This window comes from Oryx dammah, unplaced genomic scaffold (assembly GCF_014754425.2).
Source record: "Oryx dammah isolate SB20612 unplaced genomic scaffold, SCBI_Odam_1.1 HiC_scaffold_29, whole genome shotgun sequence".
NCBI lineage: Eukaryota > Metazoa > Chordata > Mammalia > Artiodactyla > Bovidae > Oryx > Oryx dammah.
In genome coordinates this window covers 61,865,416-61,886,238 of record NW_024070213.1, presented here as the reverse complement: position 1 = coordinate 61,886,238, position 20,823 = coordinate 61,865,416, and the positions used below count along the sequence as shown (strand labels likewise).

Sequence of the window (20,823 nt, the reverse complement as noted above, 5' to 3'; positions counted from 1 at the left end):
TTCTAGGAATCAGCGAACTAAGATGGACTAGAATGGGTGAATTTAACTCAGATGACCATTATATCTACTACTATGAGCAGGAATCCCTTAGAAGAAATGGAGTAGCCATCATAGTCAACAATAGAGTCCAAAATGCAGTACTTGGATGTGATCTCAAAAACAACAGAATGATCTCTGTTCGTTTCCAAGGCAAACCATTCAATATCACGGTAATCCATGACTATGCCCCAACTAGTAACACTGAAGAAGCTGAATGGTTCTATGAAGAACTACAAGACCTAGAACTAACACCCCAAAAAGAATGTCCGTATCATATAGGGGACTGGAATGCAAAAGTAGGAAGTCAAGAAAGGAGTAACAGGCAAATTTGTGCTTGGAGTACAGAATGAAGAAGGGGAAAGTTCTGCCAAGAGAATGCACTGGTCATAGCAGACACCCTCTTCCAACAACACAAGAGAAGACTCTACACATGGACATCGCCAGATGGTCAACACCGAAATCAGATTGATTATATTCTTTGCAGCCAAAGAAGGAGAAGCTCTATACAGTCAGCAGAAACAAGACCAGGAGCTGACTGTGGCTCAGATCAAGAACTCCTTGTTGCCAAATTCAGACTTAAATTGAAGAAAGTGGGGGAAACCACTAGACCATTCAGGTATGACCTAAATCAAATCCCTTATGACTATACAGTGGAAGTGAAAAATAGATTTAAGGGGCTAGATCTGATAAGAGTGTCTGATGAAGTATGGACAGGGGTTCATGACACTGTACAGGAGACAGGGATCAAGACCATCCCCAAGAAAACAAAATGCAAAAAAGCAAAATGGCTGTCTGAGGAGGCCTTACAAATAGCTGTGAAAAGAAGAGAAGCCAGAAGCAAAGAAGAAAAGGAAAGGTATAAGCATCTGAATGCTGAGTTCCAAAGAATAGCAAGGAGAGATAAGAAAGCCTTCCTCAGCAATCAATGCAAAGAAATAGAGGAAAACAATAGAATGGGAAAGACTAGAGATCTCTTCAAGAAAATTAGAGATACCAAGGGAACATTTCATGCAAAGGTAGGCACAATAAAGGACAGAAATGGTATGGCCCTAACAGAAGCAGAAGATATTAAGATATTAAGAATACACAGAAGAACTGTACAAAAAATATCTTCACAACCCAGATAATCATGATGGTGTGATCACTCACATTCAACTAGAGCCAGATATCCTTGAATGTGAAGTCAAGTGGGCCTTAGGAAGCATCACCACACACAAAGCTACTGGAGGTGATGGAATTCCAGTTGAGCTATTTCAAATCCTAAAAGATGATGCTGTGAAAGTGCTGCACTCAATATGGCAGCAAATTTGGAAAACTCAGCAGTGGCCACAGGACTGGAAAAGGTCAGTTTAGAATGCTCAAAGTACCGCACAATTGCATTCATCTCACACGCTAGTAAAGTCATGCTCAAAATTCTCCAAGCCAGGCTTCAGCAATATGTCAACTGTGAACTCCCAGATGTTCAAGCTGGTTTTAGAAAAGGCAGCGGAGCCAGAGATCAAATTGCCAACATCTGATGGATCATGGAAAAAGCAAGAGAGTTCCAGAAAAACATCTACTTCTGCTTTATTGATTATGCCAAAGCCTTTGACTGTGTGGATCACACTAAACTGTGGAAGATTCTGAAAAAGATGGGAGTACCAGACCAGCTGACGTGCCTCTTGAGAAACCTGTATGCAGGTCAGGAAGCAACAGTTAGAACTGGACATGGAACAACAGACTGGTTCCAAATCGGGGGAGTACATCAAGGCTGTATATTGTCATCTTGCTTATTTAACTTATATGTAGAGTACATCATAAGAAACACCAGGCTGGATGAAACACGAGGTGGAATCAAGACTGCCAGGAGAAATATCAATAACCTCCAATATGCAGATGACACCACCCTTATGGCAGAAAGCAAAGAAGAACTAAAGAGCCTCTTGATGAAAGTGAAAGAGGAGAATGAAAAAGTTAGCTTAAAGCTCAATGTTCAGAAAACTCTGATCATGGCATCCAGTCCCATCACTTCATGGCAAATAGATGGGGAAACAGTGTCAGACTTTATTTTGGGGGGCTCCAAAATCACTGCAGATGGTGACTGCAGCCATGAAATTAAAAGATGCTTGCTCCTTGGAAGGAAAGTTATGACCAACCTAGACAGCATATTAAAAAGCAGAGATATTACTTTGTCAACAAAGGTCTGTCTAGTCAAGGCTATGGTTTTTCCATTGGTCATGTATGGATGTGAGAGTTGGACTATAAACAAAGCTGAGCGCCGAAGAATTGATGCTTTTGAACTGTGGTGTTGGAGAAGACTCTTGAGAGTCCCTTGGACTGCAAGGAGATCCAGCCAGTCCATTCTAAAGGAGATCAGTCCTGGGTGTTCATTGGAAAGACTGATGCTGAAGCTGAAACTCTAGTACTTTGGCCACCTGATGCGAAGAGCTGACTCATTTGAAAAGACACTGATGCTGGGAAAGATTGAGGGCAGGAGGAGAAGGGGACAACAGAGGATGAGATGGTTGGATGGCATCACTGAGTCAGTGGACATGGGTTTGGGTAAACTCCGGGAGTTGGTGATGGACAGGGAGGCCTGGCATGCTGCAGTTCATGGGGTCGCAAAGAGTCCAACACGACTGAGCGACTGAACTGAACTGAGCCAGAGCAAGCCGTCAAAACCAACAGTGAATTTGTCAGCATCTGCTCAAAAGATCAGGCTGGCAAAAAGTTCATTCGGGTTTTTTCTAGGACAGCTTATGGGAAAACCTGAATGAACTTTTTGGCCAACCCAATTCTTCATTGGTTTCCCCTTTTTCAGATTGTCCAAACTCCTCAACACAGGTGCAGAGCTTAGCGTGACATGACTTGTCCCCTAGCGACTGCCCAGCCTCACCTCCCGTAGTTCCCTCCAGTCAGTGCACAGCTATCAATCTTTCCCATCTCCAAGCCTTTTGAATTCCATGAACCTTCTACCTGGAACACCCTCTCCTTCCCATTCCTCTACAGTGGCTGGAATAACTCCTCATCCTTCTACTGCCAGTTCAAAGGTCATCTTCCCCAGAGGTCTCCCCTTGACCTGGGTTAGTTCTTTGTGTGTTCCCCTATGAAAAATACCTCACCCATCAGAGAGTCTGCCTGTGTGCTGTGGCTATTTGTATAATGTCTGCCTCCTGACAGCAAAACTAGGTCTCTCAGTCAGCATTTCCTCTCCAGTTGTCTGTCATAGTGCTTGGCACAGGGCACACTGTCAGTAGCTATGAGGAAAATGAAGTCTTTGCCTTCAGTTCTCAGTGTTACTGAACATACAAACAAGTAAAGAAATATATAGCATACAATGGAGTAAGTGCTATAATAGATTATATATGTGTGTGGGTGCTGCGGATTGCTGTCATCTGAATGTCTGTGTCTCCCTAAAATTTGTAGGTTGAAATCCTCTTGCCCGCTGTGATGGTATCAGGAGAGGGTCCTGTCAGAGATGCTTAGCTCATGAGGTTGGAGCCCTCACAAATGGGATTAATACTCTTATGAAAGAGACCCCACAGAGCTCCTTTGTGAGGATACAAGAAGTCTGGGACTGGAAGAGGGTCCTCACCCAACCTCACTGGCACCCCAGTCTCAGACTTCAGCTTCCAGAACTTGAGAAATAAATTTCTGATGTTTATAAGCTACCTAGCCTGTGGTAGTTTATTATAGCAGCCCAAACAGGCTAAGATGTGGATATATGTGCATGCGGATGTACTGATATACGAAGCACTGAAAGAACACAATGAACTTTCTGGGCTAGCTGAGAAAGGTCACAAAAAATACAGTGACATTTGAAATAGTTCATTGTTCATTCAGTGAATAATCTCTGGGCATCTACTTGGTGCCGGGCACTGTGGAAGACACTGAGGATACAGCAGAAAATAAGACAGTCCCTGACTTCCTGGAGCTTATTCTAGTGGGGATAGACGAAGAAATTAAACCCAAACAATAAGCTGATTTTAGGAAACAACACATGCTTTGAAGAATATAAAATGCCATAGGAGTTTGCCAGGATGAAGGCAGAAGAGTGTGTGTGTCTGTGTGCCTATGTCAGATCTCCCTGTGGAGGTGTCACAGGGATATATAATCCGAATTAGAGGATGGAGACAGCCATTCAGGGATCTCCAGGCAGAGGAAATAGACCCAGTGGTTCAAAAGACAGGAAGAGGGACTTCCCTGGTGGTCCAGTGATAAGACACTGTGCTCCCAATGCTGGGGGCCTGGGTTCAATCCCTGGTTGGGAAACTAGATCCCACATGCCCCAACTAAGTTCCAGTGCAGCCAAATAAACAAATAGTTAACAAACAACAACAACAAAAAATCAAAGGGCAGGAAGAAGAGCAGTGGGACAGAAATGCAGTAAGATTTTATGTATCTAACCCAGACCCTGCCCTGGAGTTCCAGAATTAGAGAGCCAACTACCAACTGACCATCACCACTGGGATATCTACTAGGCATTTTGAACTTCATATGTCCAACACCAGCCTACTTTACTCCTCCACACCCGTTCCCTCCCACTTAACTAAATGACAATTCCATTTTTCCAGCTGCTCAAGCTAAAGGCCCTGGAATCATTGTAGACTCCCTGTCACATCCAATCCTTCAACAAATCCTCTAAAAAAAACAAAAAAACAAAAAATACAAATCTTATTGGCTCTATCTCCAAAATCTATCCAGAATCTGGCTGCCTTCCCCCTTCTCTGCTGCTACCACCCCAGTCTGCTCTGAAGTATTTGGGTCTTATGATTTATGCGAGGCAGAATTATTGAAGGCTTTCCAGAACTCGGTAGAGAAGTGACACTTGCTCAGAGTGGTGTGTTAGAGCCAACTCAGGCCAGTTCACAAGAGCCAACTGGTAAGTTTTCAGGAATGTTGCACTATGATTGACGTCATAATGAAAGCATGAATTTGGCCATGGTGGGGATATTTATACCATGGATACTGGCAGACATTACACCTGGGCTCCCCCCTCCCCCACCCCACCCTACCTGGGCGATCCTAGTGTCCCACACTTACCATCACACAACTGCATGTGCAAATCTGTATTGCATAAAGAGAACTCTTGTGTCCTGGCTCTCTACAGGCGTATATGTTTGTGAATACACATTAGATCACCTGAGGAACTTGGCCTACCAGACAGCTGCCTGCCTGAATTCCTTTAAGTACCACGACATCAGGAAACTTTGGTAAGAGGCTGTTGGAGATGAGGCAGGTGAGAGATGAAGGTATAAAGCATAGGAGAGAAGAGGACAGCTGTGAGAGAAATGTAGAAGTAGAATGAAGGAGCTTCGTTATCGACTCTGATTTCTTTCCTCTATATCACTTCTCAGCTTGTAATCACAGGCTCATTTTTGTGATTCTTTAACCTCTGCCTTCCTCTCCTGCCTGCAGTCCTTGAGGGTAGGGGCTGCATGTCTGCCCACCACTGCATCTCCAGAGTGGAGCCCAATACCGACACCAGCACGACCTCACTGCAGAGTCAGTAAGTGAAGAAAGGAGGACAAAGTGAAGAAGTAAGAGTCAGTAATGAAACTCAGGTGTCCAGCTTAGGGGACAGAAAGGAGAAACACAGATAAAAGTGTGGTTGGTTGGTGGGAATGGAAATTGATACAACCACTATGGAGAACAGTGTACATGCATGCTAAGTCGCTTCAGTCGTGTCCAACTCTTTGTGACCCCATGAACTGTAGCCCACCAGGCTCCTCCATCTATGGAATTCTCCGGGCAAGAATATTGGACTAGGTTGCCATATCCTCCTCCAGGGGATCTTCCCAACCCAGGGATGGAATCCCAAATCTCTTACATCTCCTTCATCGGCAGACAGGTGCTTTACCACTAGCGCCACCTGGGAAGCCCGGAGAACAGTACAGAGCTTCCCTAAAAAACTAAAACTACCATATGATGCACCAATCCCACCACTGGGTATACACCCTGAGAAAAGCATAATTCAAAAAGACATATGCACCCCAGTGTTCAGTGCAGCACTATTTACAATAGGCAGGACATGGAAGCAACCTAAACGTTCCTCAACAGAAGAAGAGATAAAGAAGATGTGGTACATATATACAATGGGATATTAGCCATACAAAGGAACAAAACTGGGTCATTTGCAGTGATGTGGATGAACCTAGATTCTGTTATATAGAGTAAAGTCAGAAAGAGAAAAACAAATATCATATATTAATGTGTATATATGGAATCTATAAAATGGTACTGATGAACCTATTTGCAGGGCAGGAATAGAGATGCAGACACAGAGAATGGACTTCTGGGCACAGTGGGGTAAGGAGTAGGTGGGATGAATTAACCAAGTAGCACTGACATGTATGCACTGGCATGTGTAAAACAGGCAGCTAGTAGGAAGCTCCTGTACAGCACAGGGAGCTCAGTTCGGGGCTGTGCGATCATCTGGAGGAGTGGGATGCGGGGGCAGGGACACAGGAGGCTCAAGAGTGGGGGCATATATGTACACGTATAGCTGATTCATGTTGTTGTAGAGCAGAACCTAATACAACATTGTAAAGCCATTATACACCAATTAAAAAAAATAGAAGTGCCTGTGAAAACTGAGGCAGTGACGCAAAGCTGGAAATATGAGTCTTAAACTTAGGGTCTAGGGCCTGGTAGAGACACTCTTGACTATACCACACAACCCTGCCCTCTTCCCTTAGACTCTGAGTTGTCACTGTCGGAGTGTCAACGTCTCTCTCCCAAGACTCACCCGAACTTCAGCCTCCCGGGGCCTCCCGTTGAGGTCGCACTTGGACCCATTGCCATAGGTCTGGCTGTGGTAGCGTTTCAGGCGATGCTGCTTGGAGGCCTGGGGAGGACATCAGGCATGAGGGAGGGGTGTGAGAAAGACAGCAAGAAGGAAAAAAAAAGAGCACTCTCTCCTAAGACGAAGCCCAGAGAAGCACGTCAGTTAATCCTGACCCTCCCCTTCTCGACAGAGCTCTCAGTCTGCAGCCCAGACCCCTTTTTCTCCCAGTCCCGCACTCCTGCCACCTTTGCTGTTTCATCATCCCAGTCGAAGGCCGATTGGTAGTAGCCAAGATAGAGGACTTCACCTTTGATCTCTGAATCTGCAAGAGAGAGCACAGTGAAGCACGGTTACCCTGTTCTCAGAGGACTGGGAGGGAAGGGAACTGGGGAGGCAGGTCACCTTCCATGACAGGTTTCTGAGGGCTTAGGTGGAACTCACCTTCCATATGGTACTGCTGGATGTGGCGTCCATAACAGAATTCATATGTCCACCAGTCCTTGGTCTGACAATAAAAGAAAAAAGAACTGTCAGGGGGATGGAATGCAGACATCTCTTCTTGGAACCAAAATCTCTCCTGGCCTCAAAACACATAACCACTGATTTACTTCTCATCTCCTCCTTATTCTTAATCCTCCAGATTCTTGGTGAGGAGGGCTGTTTGTCCTCTATAACTTGGAGAGAGACTTCTACAGCCTAGTTGGTTTACTACTCTTCTCTTTCTAAATATTAAAAAAAAATTTTTTTTTCTTTGTAAATATTTTTTTAATCCTTCTTTGTTGTCCATAAAGATAAGAAATCATGATATCCTTGAAGCACTCAGACCAGGGAAACATGGAATATCAAAGTATTAATTGAACTTCCTTGTACTGTTTTAGTTACTGTGGATACAGCTGTGAACAAGATAAATTCTCTGATTTCACAGACTTACGTTCTAGTACTAGGATTCAGACCAAAAATAAATGAACTGATAATTCAGTTAATAATTTCATGTCATGAAAAGTACCATGATGAAAATAAAACAGGACACTGGGCAGAGAGTGGCAGGGAAAGGGGTGACTTAACCAGGAAAGTTTCTGTAAGGGAGTACCCCTACTGCCTCAGCCTGACCCCTTTAAGCACCTCAATATTGGCTTAATCTTTATTCTGAGATTTTCTATCCTAACACTCCTCTATAATCAGCAAAGTATCATCATTGGTTACAGGATTCTTTGCTTTTTTCCTGTCTGTACAATATGCCTGCTCCTTCAATGGCCTTCTTAACTCCTACAGATACTCTGATCACTCCTCATTCACAGACACACTGTGAATAGATAACTAGTTCCCAAATAGATAACTAGTTTCCATGCCCTCCTTCCCTCTATCCCAGTTCCTTTCACCTTCAGCAAGCAGGGAGCATCTTTCATCGGGCTCAACAACTCAGGGATCCCAGGCCCTTGGTAAGCAGGTGCCTCCTCCTCCCTTTCACGCTGGAAGTGAATAGCTCCAGCTGGCAGGCGACATTCATAGCGCTGCTTGTACTTAGAGGAGACAATCACCACGTCCGAAGCTTGGCTCTGGGAAAGAAGTAGGGGTCGGGGGACAGGGAGGCAAAGAGAGGTTTGGGATCAGGGAGAACAACGAGATCCCTCTTCACATAATGGGGAAGAGTCCAGTCAAGACAGAGTGAGCCACAAGTCCTGCAGCGGTGTTCAGCGGGTGAGGGGAGAGGGCACTCCCACTTTTTCACAGAGGAGGAGTCTGGGTGTTTCAATAGGGAACTGGGACCTGAAGTTGACAGAGGGAAGCCCCACCCCTCCCAGTCCCTGGCCCCAAGGGAATGGGTCTTTGACTACGATCTTCAGGAGTCCTCATAAAACCGCTGCTTACTCTTCCCGATTCTCCTTAGGCTTCCGCCACCGACTCCACAGCTGCCCTTCTTCCTCTGCCTTCTCCTTTCCTTTCTGCCCAGGACCCTCGCCCCTCTACGCCTCCTCACCTGGCCTCCCATGACAGGCAACGGCAGTATCTCGATCCCATAACGCATCTCACTCAGCTCCTCCAGGTTCAGGCTCCCGATCCCGCCGGTCAGACCTGCGGGTAACAGGAGCCCCAGAAGTAGCAGTCCCAACAGACTGGACAGCAGCGTTTCCGCCGCCATCTTTCGTTCCCCTTCTAATCCAGAACAACTCCTTCCGCCCTAAACCTGGCGGCGGCCTCATCCCGCCCATAACGCCCCAAGGTCTTATTGGCGAAACTTTCTGTCCCTCTCACATGCCCTATTCCCATTTGTCAACGTAGCTCTAAAGCCCACGAGGAGGTGTATCATGACAATTAGCAAAATCACTCGCTACGCGTGATTGGTTGAAGAGGCCAACCAATCACCAATGATATCGGACCCCCTCCTCCCCTCTCCCAGTTCCAGGGAGGCGCGGTCTACACGCCCGGCCCAGTTAAGCAGTCTTTTTTTTTGTTTTGTTTTGTGTTTTCTTTTCTGTTCTAGCCCAGCTGTTGTACGCATTTCTGATTGCTTTTTAAGTCATTTTTTGTACTGTGTCTGGCCGCCGCCAAGCGGATGTTTGAGGTGGATGGGTGCGTACACACAATACTCTTGAAAGCTACTTAATGCTTGTTACAAAACAAACAATTATTGTATAGTAGCATTCCTCTTTTCATATATACATACAACTTTAGGGTGATCTGGTAATTTGTGTCAAAACCTTTCTGGACGATCCTGCAGTTGTCTTCCAATAAAAATAGTCTTGTCCGACTCTTTGTGAACCCATGGTCCACGGGATTCTCCAGGCAAGAATACTGGAGTGGGTTGCCGTTTCCTTCTCCAGGGGATCTTCCCGACCCAGGGATCGGACCCAGGTCTCCCGCATTGCAGGCAGACACTTTAACCTCTGAGCCACCAGAGAAGCCCCGAAAGAAATAATGGGAACTTCCAGCTGAAAACTGGGAGTTGGACAGCTGCGAGTGACAAACGTAGGTATTGTCTTCCAGGCCACGTAGGAACAAAGGGAAAGGAGACAGCAGCAACATTTCAGAAGCTAGAAAGCAAATGGAGGAATGGGAACTGATTAAGTAATCCTGAGAAACTGATTCCTAAACAAACATAAACAAGATCATGACTATATCTTTGGAAAAACTTATCTGGAGACTCTGTCCCGCCCAACAGAGAAATCCCAAAGATATTTTCATCAGGGTTCTCTTAAAGAAATAAGATGAGGGAATCCTGCATTTAAGTCCTTGGCCGAGAATCCTGCACTGCAGGGAGATTCTTCTGTCTGAGCCACCGGGGAAGCCTTCGTGCCCTAGCCGGCACACAAGCTTTCCAATCAGTTTTTTGATAGTCTCACTCCAAAATATAAGCGGACAGCCAAGGATCATAAAACATTTAAAGAATATCTTTTTAATATACAAAGAAGAAAACAAGAAAGAAGAAAAGCAGCAACTCAGAGGAAACAAATTGCAAGGGAGAAAAAGCAACCGAAAATTAATTCAAACAAAAACACATCAGTAAGAGCCTCAGATAAATAATATATTGTGTGCATAAAATTCTAGCAGGAGCGGGGCGGAGCGAGCACCGCAGACCTGGGACCCGCGTTTAATCGTGCAGTTCTCACCGCCTAGTTTGGGCGGGCAGAGGAGGGGACCTCCAACCGCGATCCCCGTGGGAGTGAGTTTTCCCTGTCTCACGGAGGCCGCGCCTCCCTAGCCGGACATGAAAGAGAAAAGAGCAAAGCTTGCAGAGGCTGCAGAGAGAAGACAGAAGGAGGCTGCATCTCGTAGTATTCTGAATGTTCAGTCTGTGGAAGAAAAGAGAAAGAAAAAGGAAGAAATAGAAAAAGAAATAGCTACATCTGAACCCCCACCAGAAGGTGGACTTAGATGGACAGTTTTATAAAGCATGAGTGTAAGAGTCTACTGCTAATAACTATACCTGCAATCAAGTGCACATCCTCAATTTAATTTCTTCTCTTTGAATAAATGAAGATTCAGACTTTGTAATTTTAGTGTTCTTAAGTGCAGTGCTTTTTCAAAACTGAATATTGAAAATCCTTTTGATTGTCAGAAAATGTCCAGACCTTTCATTAAATACTTATTTTCCCTACATGTGCTCTTCTGCAAGCAGTGGGTGATTTGCCATTTTTCAGTAGTCAGAACATGGACCTAAATTGTGAATATATATTTATATTGCATGGGAAAAAATTGCATATGTCTCAAATATTCAAATTTGCACTTGTATTTCCCCTCCTTTATAAAGTGATCTAGCTATTTTTAATTTGCCACTTAATCTTATATCTCATTATTTCATTATATGTGAAAATTTTTGCTTAAACTTCCAGATGTTCAAGCTGGTTTTAGAAAAGGCAGAGGAACCAGAGATCAAATTGCCAACATTCGCTGGATTATCAAAAAAAGCAGGAGAGTTCCAGAGAAACATCTATTTCTGCTTTATTGACTATGCCAAAGCCTTTGACTGTGTGGATCATAACAAACTGTGGAAGATTCTGAAAGAGATGGGAATACCAGACCACCTGACCTGCCTCTTGAGAAATCTGTATGCAGGTCAGGAAGCAACAGTCAGAACTGGACATGGAACAACAGACTGGTTCCAAATAGGAAAAGGAGTATGTCAAGGCTGTATATTGTCACCCTGCTTATTTAACTTATATGCAGAGTACATCATGAGAAACACTGGGCTGGAAGAAGCACAAGTTGGAATCAAGATTGCTGGGAGAAATATCAATAACCTCAGATATGCAGATGACACCACCTTTATGACAGAAAGTGAAGAGGAACTAAAAAGCCTCTTGTTGAAAGTGAAAGTGGAGAGTGAGAAAGTTGGCTTAAAGCTCAACATTCAGAAAACGAAGATCATGGCATCTGGTCCCATCACTTCATGGGAAATAGATGGGGAAGCAGTGGAAACAGTGTCAGACTTTATTTTGGGGGGCTCCAAAATCACTGCAGATGGTGACTGCAGCCATGAAATTAAAAGATGCTTACTCCTTGGAAGGAAAGTTATGACCAACCTAGATAGCATATTACAAAGCAGAGACATTACTTTACCAACAAAGGTCTGTCTAGTCAAGGCTATGGTTTTTCCAGTAGTCATGTATGGATGTGAGAGTTGGACTGTGAAGAAAGCTGAGCGCCGAAGAATTGATGCTTTTGAACTGTGGTGTTGGAGAAGACCCTTGAGAGTCCCTTGGACTGCAAGGAGATCCAACCAGTCCATTCTAAAGGAGATCGGTCCTGGGTGTTCTTTGGAAGGAATGATGCTAAAGCTGAAACTCCAGTACTTTGGCCACCTCATGTGAAGAGTTGACTCATTGGAAAAGACTCTGATGCTGGGAGGGATTGGGGGCAGGAGGAGAAGGGGACGACAGAGGATGAGATGGCTGGGTGGCATCACCGACTCGATGGACATGAGTTTGAGTGAACTCCGGGAGTTGGTGATGGACAGGGAGGCCTGGCGTGCTGCAATTCTGAGTGGACATGACTGAGCGACTGAACTGACTGACTGAGAGACTCAGTGCCTTTTGAACTGATCATCAGGAAAAATATTGAAAAATTATTTGAAGGGCTTATATTAAGGAACACTGTAAATTTTTAGAACTTACTAAGAAATTAATATTTCTGGAAAACATTAAACTTCTTATAATTTATTTTCTACCTCTGTAGCTTATAAAATTGACATACTCTGTTTTACATTATAATAAAGTTTTTCTTTTGCTTGCTTAATTTAAAATTATATATTGGTGATGCCATCAGAGGGCAGTGATGTACAATATAGAGTATTAGATTCAACTGTATAAAGATCTTTGTAGTAACTGAATGAGTTAAACTAAGAATCTGGATGGGTTATACTTAGTGCTAATGTTGTTTGTCCAAATTTCATAGATGTTTTTATTCTTTTGTATTTACTAAAGAATGATTATAAGATTTTTATAGATGTGAAATTGCCAAGGCAAGTATGAATGTATGAAAGAAATATGTAAGTACTCTATTTTAAAAGTCTACTTTAAACAAATATATTGCAAGGTAATTCTATGTGATGCATTGCCATAAACTTTTTAGATTTTTGTTGAATGGTAATATGTATTATAGAATTTTTGGCCTTTTGAGTTTTTAATATATAATAAGCTAAAGTAGAAGAACTACTGCATTTTTTAATTTGGTTGCTATTTTGGATGATAAGGCCAAAGTCAGTCCTAAATTGGAATTTTCCGGTATTAAGTACAATAAGGATTATAAATTAAATAGACCAACTCACCTTATTTACAAAAAGGAAACTGGACTACTATCTTGCTCATCCCTCCTACAAATCTTGTTTTATATTGCAGTATATTATGTATTTTAATTTTAAAGAGTTTGAACTGTAATCTAGATCTCTTGACTCCTCATTGGAAAAACCACTTTCTTTGATTATTGAATGAAATACTCTGTGACTATCCAGGCAAGATATGTAGTTATAGACAGGTTCAATTTTATTTATCCTTTAGAGAATTGGTGGTATGTTTGTTCATGAAAGATCATGAAGTCATTGGATTATATTTTAGAAATAAAATTTTTGACTTAAAAATTTACAACAGAAAGCTATTTTTTTTTAAAGGAAGCAATTTTTAAAAGCAGCCACTATTCAGATAAGAAAAAAGAGCTCTTGGAAATCAAAACCAGTAAAAATAAAAATTCAATAGAAATTCAATAGAAAGACTAGAGGATAAAGTTGAAAATTAATGGTTGGGAATCTGCTTGCCAGTGCAGGAGACATGGCTTCAATCCCTGATCCATAAAGATTCCACAAGCCTCAGAGCAATTAAGCCTGTGCGCCACAACTCCTGATCCAGCGCTCTAGACCCTGGGGTCTGCAACAGGAGAAGCCACTCCAGTGAGAAGCCTGAGCATCACAATGAAGTGATCCTTCTCTCCACAACTAGAGAAAGGTCATGCATGCAAAAGTGAAGACCCAGTGCAGCCATAAATAAACAAATGAGTAAGTCTCTGAAAGAAAGAAAATGAAATTTGTCCTACTTTAGGAGAAAATTAATAAAAAGTAAAGGATCAGTCCAGCAGGTCCAGCATCTGAATAGTGCATACGTGCATGCTCAGTTGCTTCAGTTGTATCCAACTCTTTGCGACCCCCATGAACCACAGCCCAATCAGCTCCTCTGTCCAAAGAATTCTCCAGGCAAGAATACTAGAGCGGGTTGCCATTCCCTCGTCCAGGGGATCTTCCCGACCCAGAGATTGAATCTGGGTCTCCTGCGTCACAGGTGGATTCTTTTCCACTGAGCCACCAGGGAAGCCTCTCTGAATAGTGAGGGTTTCACAAAAAGAACAGAGACTCAGAAGGGAAGAAATAATCACCAAAATTATTTTAAAGTATTGTGTTATCCTAAACTGAAGAAAGTCTCTAAATTGGAAGGGCACACTGATAGCAAACCCACACCAAATCCTTCATCATAGAATTTCAGAACACTGGACACAGACAAACAATTCTAAGAGCTTCCAGAGAAAAAGGACAAGTTGCATACAAAGATCAAGAATCAGAATAGCATTTGGCTTATCAAAACTTTGTAAGATAGAAGACAGTAAAGAATGGCTTCGAAATTTTGAAGAAAACTGTTTCCAACCTAGAATTCTATTAATACACACAGCCAAACTATGATCTATGAGTCCAGAATAAAGACAATTTCAGACATGCAATTCAAAATACAGATATTCCATGCATTCTTCTTCAGAAAGTTAGGAGAGGATTTATTCAGTTCAGTTCAGTTTAGTTTAGTTCAGTTGCTCAGTCGTGTCCGACTCTTTGTGACCCCATGAATAGCAGCATGCCAGGCCTCCCTGTCCATCACCAACTCCCGGAGTTCACTCAGACTCACATCCATCAAGTCCGTGATGCCATCCAGCCATCTCATCCTCGGTCGTCCCCTTCTCCTCCTGCCCCCAATCCCTCCCAGCATCAGAGTCTTTTCCAATGAGTCAACTCTTCACATGAGGTGGCCAAAGTACTGGAGTTTCAGCTTTAGCATCATTCCTTCCAAAGAACACCCAGGACCGATCTCCTTCAGAATGGACTGGTTGGATCTCCTTGCAGTCCAAGGGACTCTCAAGAGTTTTCTCCAACACCACAGTTCAAAAGCATCAATTCTTCGGCGCTCAGCTTTCTTCACAGTCCAGCTCTCACATCCATACATGACCACTGGAAAAACCTAGCCTTGACTAGAGGATTTATTACACCAAGACAAATAAATTAGTCAAAAGAGAGACAGGTATGAAATCCATGAAACAGAGTATCCAGCACAAAAGAGAAAAAGGAATCCCCAAGGTGATGTTAAAGGGAGATTTCAAGTTGTAGGGCAGGACCAGAGATCAACTCATCAAGATATCAGGATTCGGGAGTGATTTTTTTAAGAAATAAAATTGATAGACTACCTGAGACATTGGAACTTACTGAAGAGACATTTGCTTAACCAGAGGAGAACTTGGGGATGTATTAATGATAAGTATGCAGGGGAGCCTAGTGGGCTACAGTTCATGGCAGGTCAAAGAGTCAGACATGACTGAACGAACCCATGCACATACTTGTAGAAAGTTAAGGGGAAAAAAACCACATTAATTCTTATGAAGATAAAAAGTTGTGCTGGAAAAGCTAACCAGACTTCTGTTTTCTTCAACACAGTTGGTTAACCTTGCACTAAAGATGATTGAAAATGCTGAGTGAAATATAACTATCTTCCTTCTTAAAACAAGGATAAAGCCAACAAAATAGTAAAGAATTAACAGGCTAAAACCTAAATTAAGTCAGAAGCCTAGAGAGGTATTCAAAACCCTGTAGTCACATTTGCTTGGAGGGCATTTGCCAAATTTGCAGAAGTAAGCTTTGTTTTGTTAATGTATGTTTTGAACTCTTTTTAAAATTGAAGTATAGGTTATATACTTCACCTCTATCGGAGGAAGAGCCTGGTAGGCTTCAGTCCACGGGGTCACAAAGAGTCGGACACAGCTGAGCCACCTCACTTCACTTCCTAGGTGATATACAAAATTATGCAAATTACAGGTGTACAGTGTATTGACTCATAATTTTAAAGGGTAAACTCCATTTATAGTTATTATAAAATATTGTCATCTTCCCTGTGCTGTACAATATATCCCTGTAGCTTATTTTATGCCTAACAGTTTGTACTTCTCAATCCACTGCTCTCTATTGTCTCTCCTCCCTTCTCTCTCTGCACAGGTAATCACTAGCTTTTTTCTCTATATCTGTGAGTTTGCTTTTTTTGGTTGTTATATTCTCTAGCTTGTTGTATTTTTTAGATCTGATATATGTGATATTATACAGTATTTGTCTTTCTTTGTCTGACATTTTACTTAGCATGATATCCTCCAAGTCCATCCATGTTGCTGCAAATGGCAGATTTTCTTTATTTTTTATGGCCAAGTAGTATTCCATTGTATGTATATACATATTGCTGGATCATATTGTAGCTCTACTTTTAGTTTTTTGAGAAACCATACTGTTTTCCACAGCAATTGCACCAATTTACATTCCCACCAACAGTGTGCAGATGTGAGCTTTGCTCTCTAGAGAAAGGGAAAGACGATCCTTCGGGGGTAGAGAGTTTGAGGAAAGATTCTCCTGCTGGTGGACCTGCCCCCAGCTCCGCAGCTCCAGAGACCTGCAAGGAAGGTAGCCTCAGAGCCAAACAAAGATGGAGAATGTGTGATTACAAGTAGGACTTTAAAAAATTTTACAGAACAGTTTCACAACATTTAAATGCTTTTTTAAAATTCAAACTATAAATTTAGATTTAAGTGGTTCTAAGGAGGAGAAAATAATGGTGTAGGCACTTAGCTGAAGTAAATGCAAATTCACTCTGGAAAAATGTCCCCTTCATCCCAGACCCCAAAGAACTCCTACAGATCATTTTCCTAGGGAAGTTAGTGACTCTTAATGAAAAATAACTAAACCCAAAAGGAGACAAGACACTGTGAATGAGAACCAGAAGAAACAGCAGCAGAAACTGAGCTTCAAAGACTTCAGATATGGTAATTATCTGACGTAGATTATAGAGTAATTATGCTTACTATACTTAAAGAAATACAAGAGAAATTTGAAAATATATCAGAAAACAGGAAGCTATAAAAAATAACCTAACATTTAAAGTAGAGATTCTAGAAATAAAATTATAAAGTTTTAAACTAAAAACTGAATAAAGTAACTAAGTAGTTTAAGAAGCAATTATTCTTCATGGAAGAATTCTAGCTAATAAGAGCAGAAGGAATTACATACTGTCATCATTTTACAATCCTAATGAAATGATCTAGGCAACAGTCATCAATGACTATCAGAAATATTAAGCAAGAGGCTTATACATGAATCAAACTGACACCCTGTGCATATACTGATAAAACTTAACATTACGAGAAGAAAATCCAGATAGTATGTGCTTCTTGATGGGATACGATAGGAAGCACAGAGCATTTCCCACAAAGGATTCTTGCCAAAAAAAACACACAAGACTATAAATATAATACTGGTTTCACAGGAAATATTAGAAACAGGACAATATGTTAAATACCATCAGAAAGTAATCAAGAATAAAACGGGATCAATGCTCCAGTTTCTTCAACAAATACATTGTAAGGGAAAAGGGCGGGGGGTAGAGAATTGTCATAGTTTAAAAGAGGTTTGAGAAACCTATCTGTCAAATGCAACATATAACTCTTGTTTGGATCTTGAATCAAACTATTATGAAAAGACTTTTATGAGTCAGTTAGGGAGATTCAGACCCTGACTAGACATTATATGATAAAAAGGAGTACATCAAGGCTGTATATTGTCACCTTGCTTATTTAACTTATATGCAAAGTACATCATGAGAAACGCTGGACTGGAAGAAGCACAAGCTGGAATCAAGATTGACGGGAGAAATACCAATAACCTCAGATATGCAGATGACACCACCCTGATGGCAGAAAGTGAAGAGGAGCTAAAAAGCCTCTTGATGAAAGTGAAAGAGGAGAGAGAAAAAGTTGGCTTAAAGTTCAACATTCAGAGAACGAAGATCATGGCATCCGGTCCCATCACTTCACGTCAAGTAGATGGGGAAACAGTGGAAACAGTGTCAGACTTTATTTTGGGGGGCTCCAAAATCACTGCAGATGGTGATTGCAGCCATGAAATTAAAAGACGCTTACTCCTTGGAAGAAAAGTTATGACCAACCTAGATAGTATATTCAAAAGCAGAGACATTACTTTGCTGACTAAGGTCCGTCTAGTCAAGGCTATGGTTTTTCCAGTGGTCATGTATGGATGTGAGAGCTGGACTGTGAAGAAGGCTGAGCGCCGAAGAATTGATGCTTTTGAACTGTGGTGTTGAAGAAGACTCTTGAGAGTCCCTTGGACTGCAAGGAGATCCAACCAGTCCATTCTGAAGGAGATCAACCCTCGGATTTCTTTGGAAGGAATGATGCTAAAGCTGAAACTCCAGTACTTTGGCCACCTCATCTGAAGAGTTGACTCATTGGAAAAGACTTTGATGCTGGGAGGGATTGGGGGCAGGAGGAGAAGGGGACGACCGAGGATGAGATGGCTGGATGGCATCACTGACTCGATGGACATGAGTCTGAGTGAACTCCGGGAGATGGTGATGGACAAGGAGGCCTGGCGTGCTGTGATTCATGGGGTCGCAAAGAGTCAGACACGACTGAGCGACTGAACTGAAATGAACTGAACTGAAGATACCATTGTTAATTTTGCTGATGTAATAATGGCATTATGGTTATGTTGAAAAGATAGGTCTTATCTCTTAGGGACTGCATACTCAAGTATTCACCAATGAAAGAGTGTAATGACTGCCATTTGCCTTAAAATAATTCTGTGGGAGTCTAGGAGAAGTGGTGGGAGCATAGATGAAACAAAATTGATCATATTTTTAGTTGAAGCAGCATGATAGTACATAGAGATTCATTATACTTAACTTTGTATTGTATTTAAAATTTTTTCATTTAAATTTTCTTTTTAAAGTCTTGAAGAGCAGTTTAAACTTAGCTGAAGATACAGTTAGTAAAGTAGAAAATACATTGGAAGATGTTACCCAGAATGAAACACAGAACGACAAAGGGAGAAACGTGAAAGAGAAAATAAGATACCTAAAGAGTAAAGTGAGAAAACTGATTACAGTTCAGGAAAGAATGAAGCAAAGATAATGGTTTAGCATATTCTAGAACTAATGAAAGATACAAAATCCACTGATTCAAGATGTCCCCCACCAAAACTTTAAAGCAGAATGGATGAAAAGAAGTCTGTTCATAGGTATATCACTATGAACCTGAGTGGCACTGAAGAAAAACAGCAGATACTAAAAGCACCCAGAGTGTGCGTTGGATGAGTGGATGCATTCTTCAGAACTCATTGACCTACAACATGTAAGTCCTGTGCATTTCGCTACATGTACATTTTACCACAACAAAAGTGGTTAAAAGCAGCCAGAGGGACTTCCCTGGTGGTCCAGTGGCTAAGAATCCTCCTGCCAATGCAGTGGACGCGGTTTCCATCCCTGGTCCGGGAAGATCCCCCATGCTGTGGAGCAACTAAGTTTGTGCACCACGAGGGAGCCCACGCGCCCTGGAGTCTGTGCTCTGCAACAGGAGAACCCACAGCAACAAGAAGAGTACACACCACACATCACAACGAAGAGAAGCCCCACTCCCCGCCACCTAGAGAAAGGCCAGGCAAGCACCAAAGATCCCGCGCAGCCAAAAATTAAAAAAAAAAAAAAATTTAAAGCAGCCAGAAAACCAGATTATCTTCAAAGGAGTAGCAGTTAAACTGAGAACTGACTCCTTGAATGACAGCAATGGAAGCCAGAAGACAATAGATGATAATGAGATGAAACAAAATAATCTCCACTGGTAATTTTACGGCTACTGAAAATAGCTTTCAATAATGAGGGCAAAATTTCAGACAAAACAAAAACAACTCCCCCAGGAGGATTTGCAACCAGAAGACTGTCACTAAGGAACGTCTAAAAGATATACTTTAGAGGAAAGGCAGGGATACTAAACAAAAGGTCTGAGAATGAAGTGGAGAAATAGGTAAAAATCCTACTGACTATTGACAGTTGAAAAAAACCAATGCTAATGTCTTCTAGGGTTTAACTCTTAAGAGGAAGGAATTAAAACACACCAAAGCAATAACATACATTGGGAACTTGACGAACCAAATTAAAAATTTCAAGGTTTCTTGTATTATCTGCAAGGAGAGGGTGCTGATTATCAAATATGTCTTTCCACTTCAAATTCACCCTGCTATATACCACGGTGGTTCTGGGGCTTGTATTTTGAAAACATTTCATTTTGTCCCCTTGTAAACAGACTCTATTTTTTACAGCAATTTCAGGTTCACAGAAAAATTGAGTATCAAGTACAGAGAGTTCCCATATAGCCCTTGTCTTCACACACACACAGTCTCCCCTGCAATCCACATCCCACACAAGAGTGACGCTTCCCTTTTAATTAGTGAGTCTACAATGACACATTGTCAAAGCTCACAGATTACACTAGGGTTCATTCACTCTTGGTGCTATAGTGATACATTCTATGAGGGTTTTTTCTTTCTTTTTTTCTTTTGGCTATATTTGGTGTGCATCCATCTCACCAAGAAGCCCTGGCTGCATTAACTGCACAGGAAGGGCCTCTCACCCATGTCAGTGGGTACTTGGCCAGTGTGCAAGGCCAGCGAAAGTGTGGCTGCAGGTCAGCCCAAGTGTGAACCTGCCATGTTGGCCAATCGCGCTGGCACCTTGCTGGAGACCTCCTTGTGGTCCATGGGGATCTTGAGTGTCACCACATCATACTTCTCAGCCTCATCCTCCTCCCTCTTCACTGGCAGCACCATCTTGTCTTGCATCTCTTCCTCCTCCTCCTTTCCCCACACTCCTCCATCTGCTGTTCACCAGGCATCTTGGTGTCCTTCAAGGTTCCTCTCCTGGGATTGGCTGGGAGGTCTCTACTGTGGC

General features: G+C 42.3%; 1 protein-coding gene and 1 pseudogene across 7 annotated transcripts in view; one reads left to right on the top strand and one right to left on the bottom strand.

Annotated features, from left to right (window-relative positions):
* Positions 1-8,978, bottom strand: part of OS9 (OS9 endoplasmic reticulum lectin) — a 36,266-nt gene extending 27,288 nt beyond the window's left edge. For 3 of the 7 annotated variants that reach the window (XM_040233087.1, XM_040233091.1, XM_040233089.1), the window contains exons 1-5: positions 8,784-8,978; positions 8,185-8,361; positions 7,247-7,310; positions 7,042-7,127; positions 6,767-6,865 (exon numbers count right to left, since the gene is read on the bottom strand). In XM_040233087.1, the coding sequence (XP_040089021.1) occupies positions 6,767-6,865; positions 7,042-7,127; positions 7,247-7,310; positions 8,185-8,361; positions 8,784-8,945 (588 nt within the window). In that variant the 5' untranslated portion in view covers positions 8,946-8,978. The remainder of the gene's footprint in view (positions 1-6,766; positions 6,866-7,041; positions 7,128-7,246; positions 7,311-8,184; positions 8,362-8,783) is intronic. The other 4 variants (XM_040233092.1, XM_040233093.1, XM_040233088.1 and 1 more) reach the window with 2 other exon arrangements.
* Positions 8,979-9,359: 381 nt separating this feature from the next.
* On the top strand, positions 9,360-10,694 carry LOC120858061 (annotated as a pseudogene).
* The last annotated feature ends 10,129 nt before the right edge of the window (positions 10,695-20,823 follow it).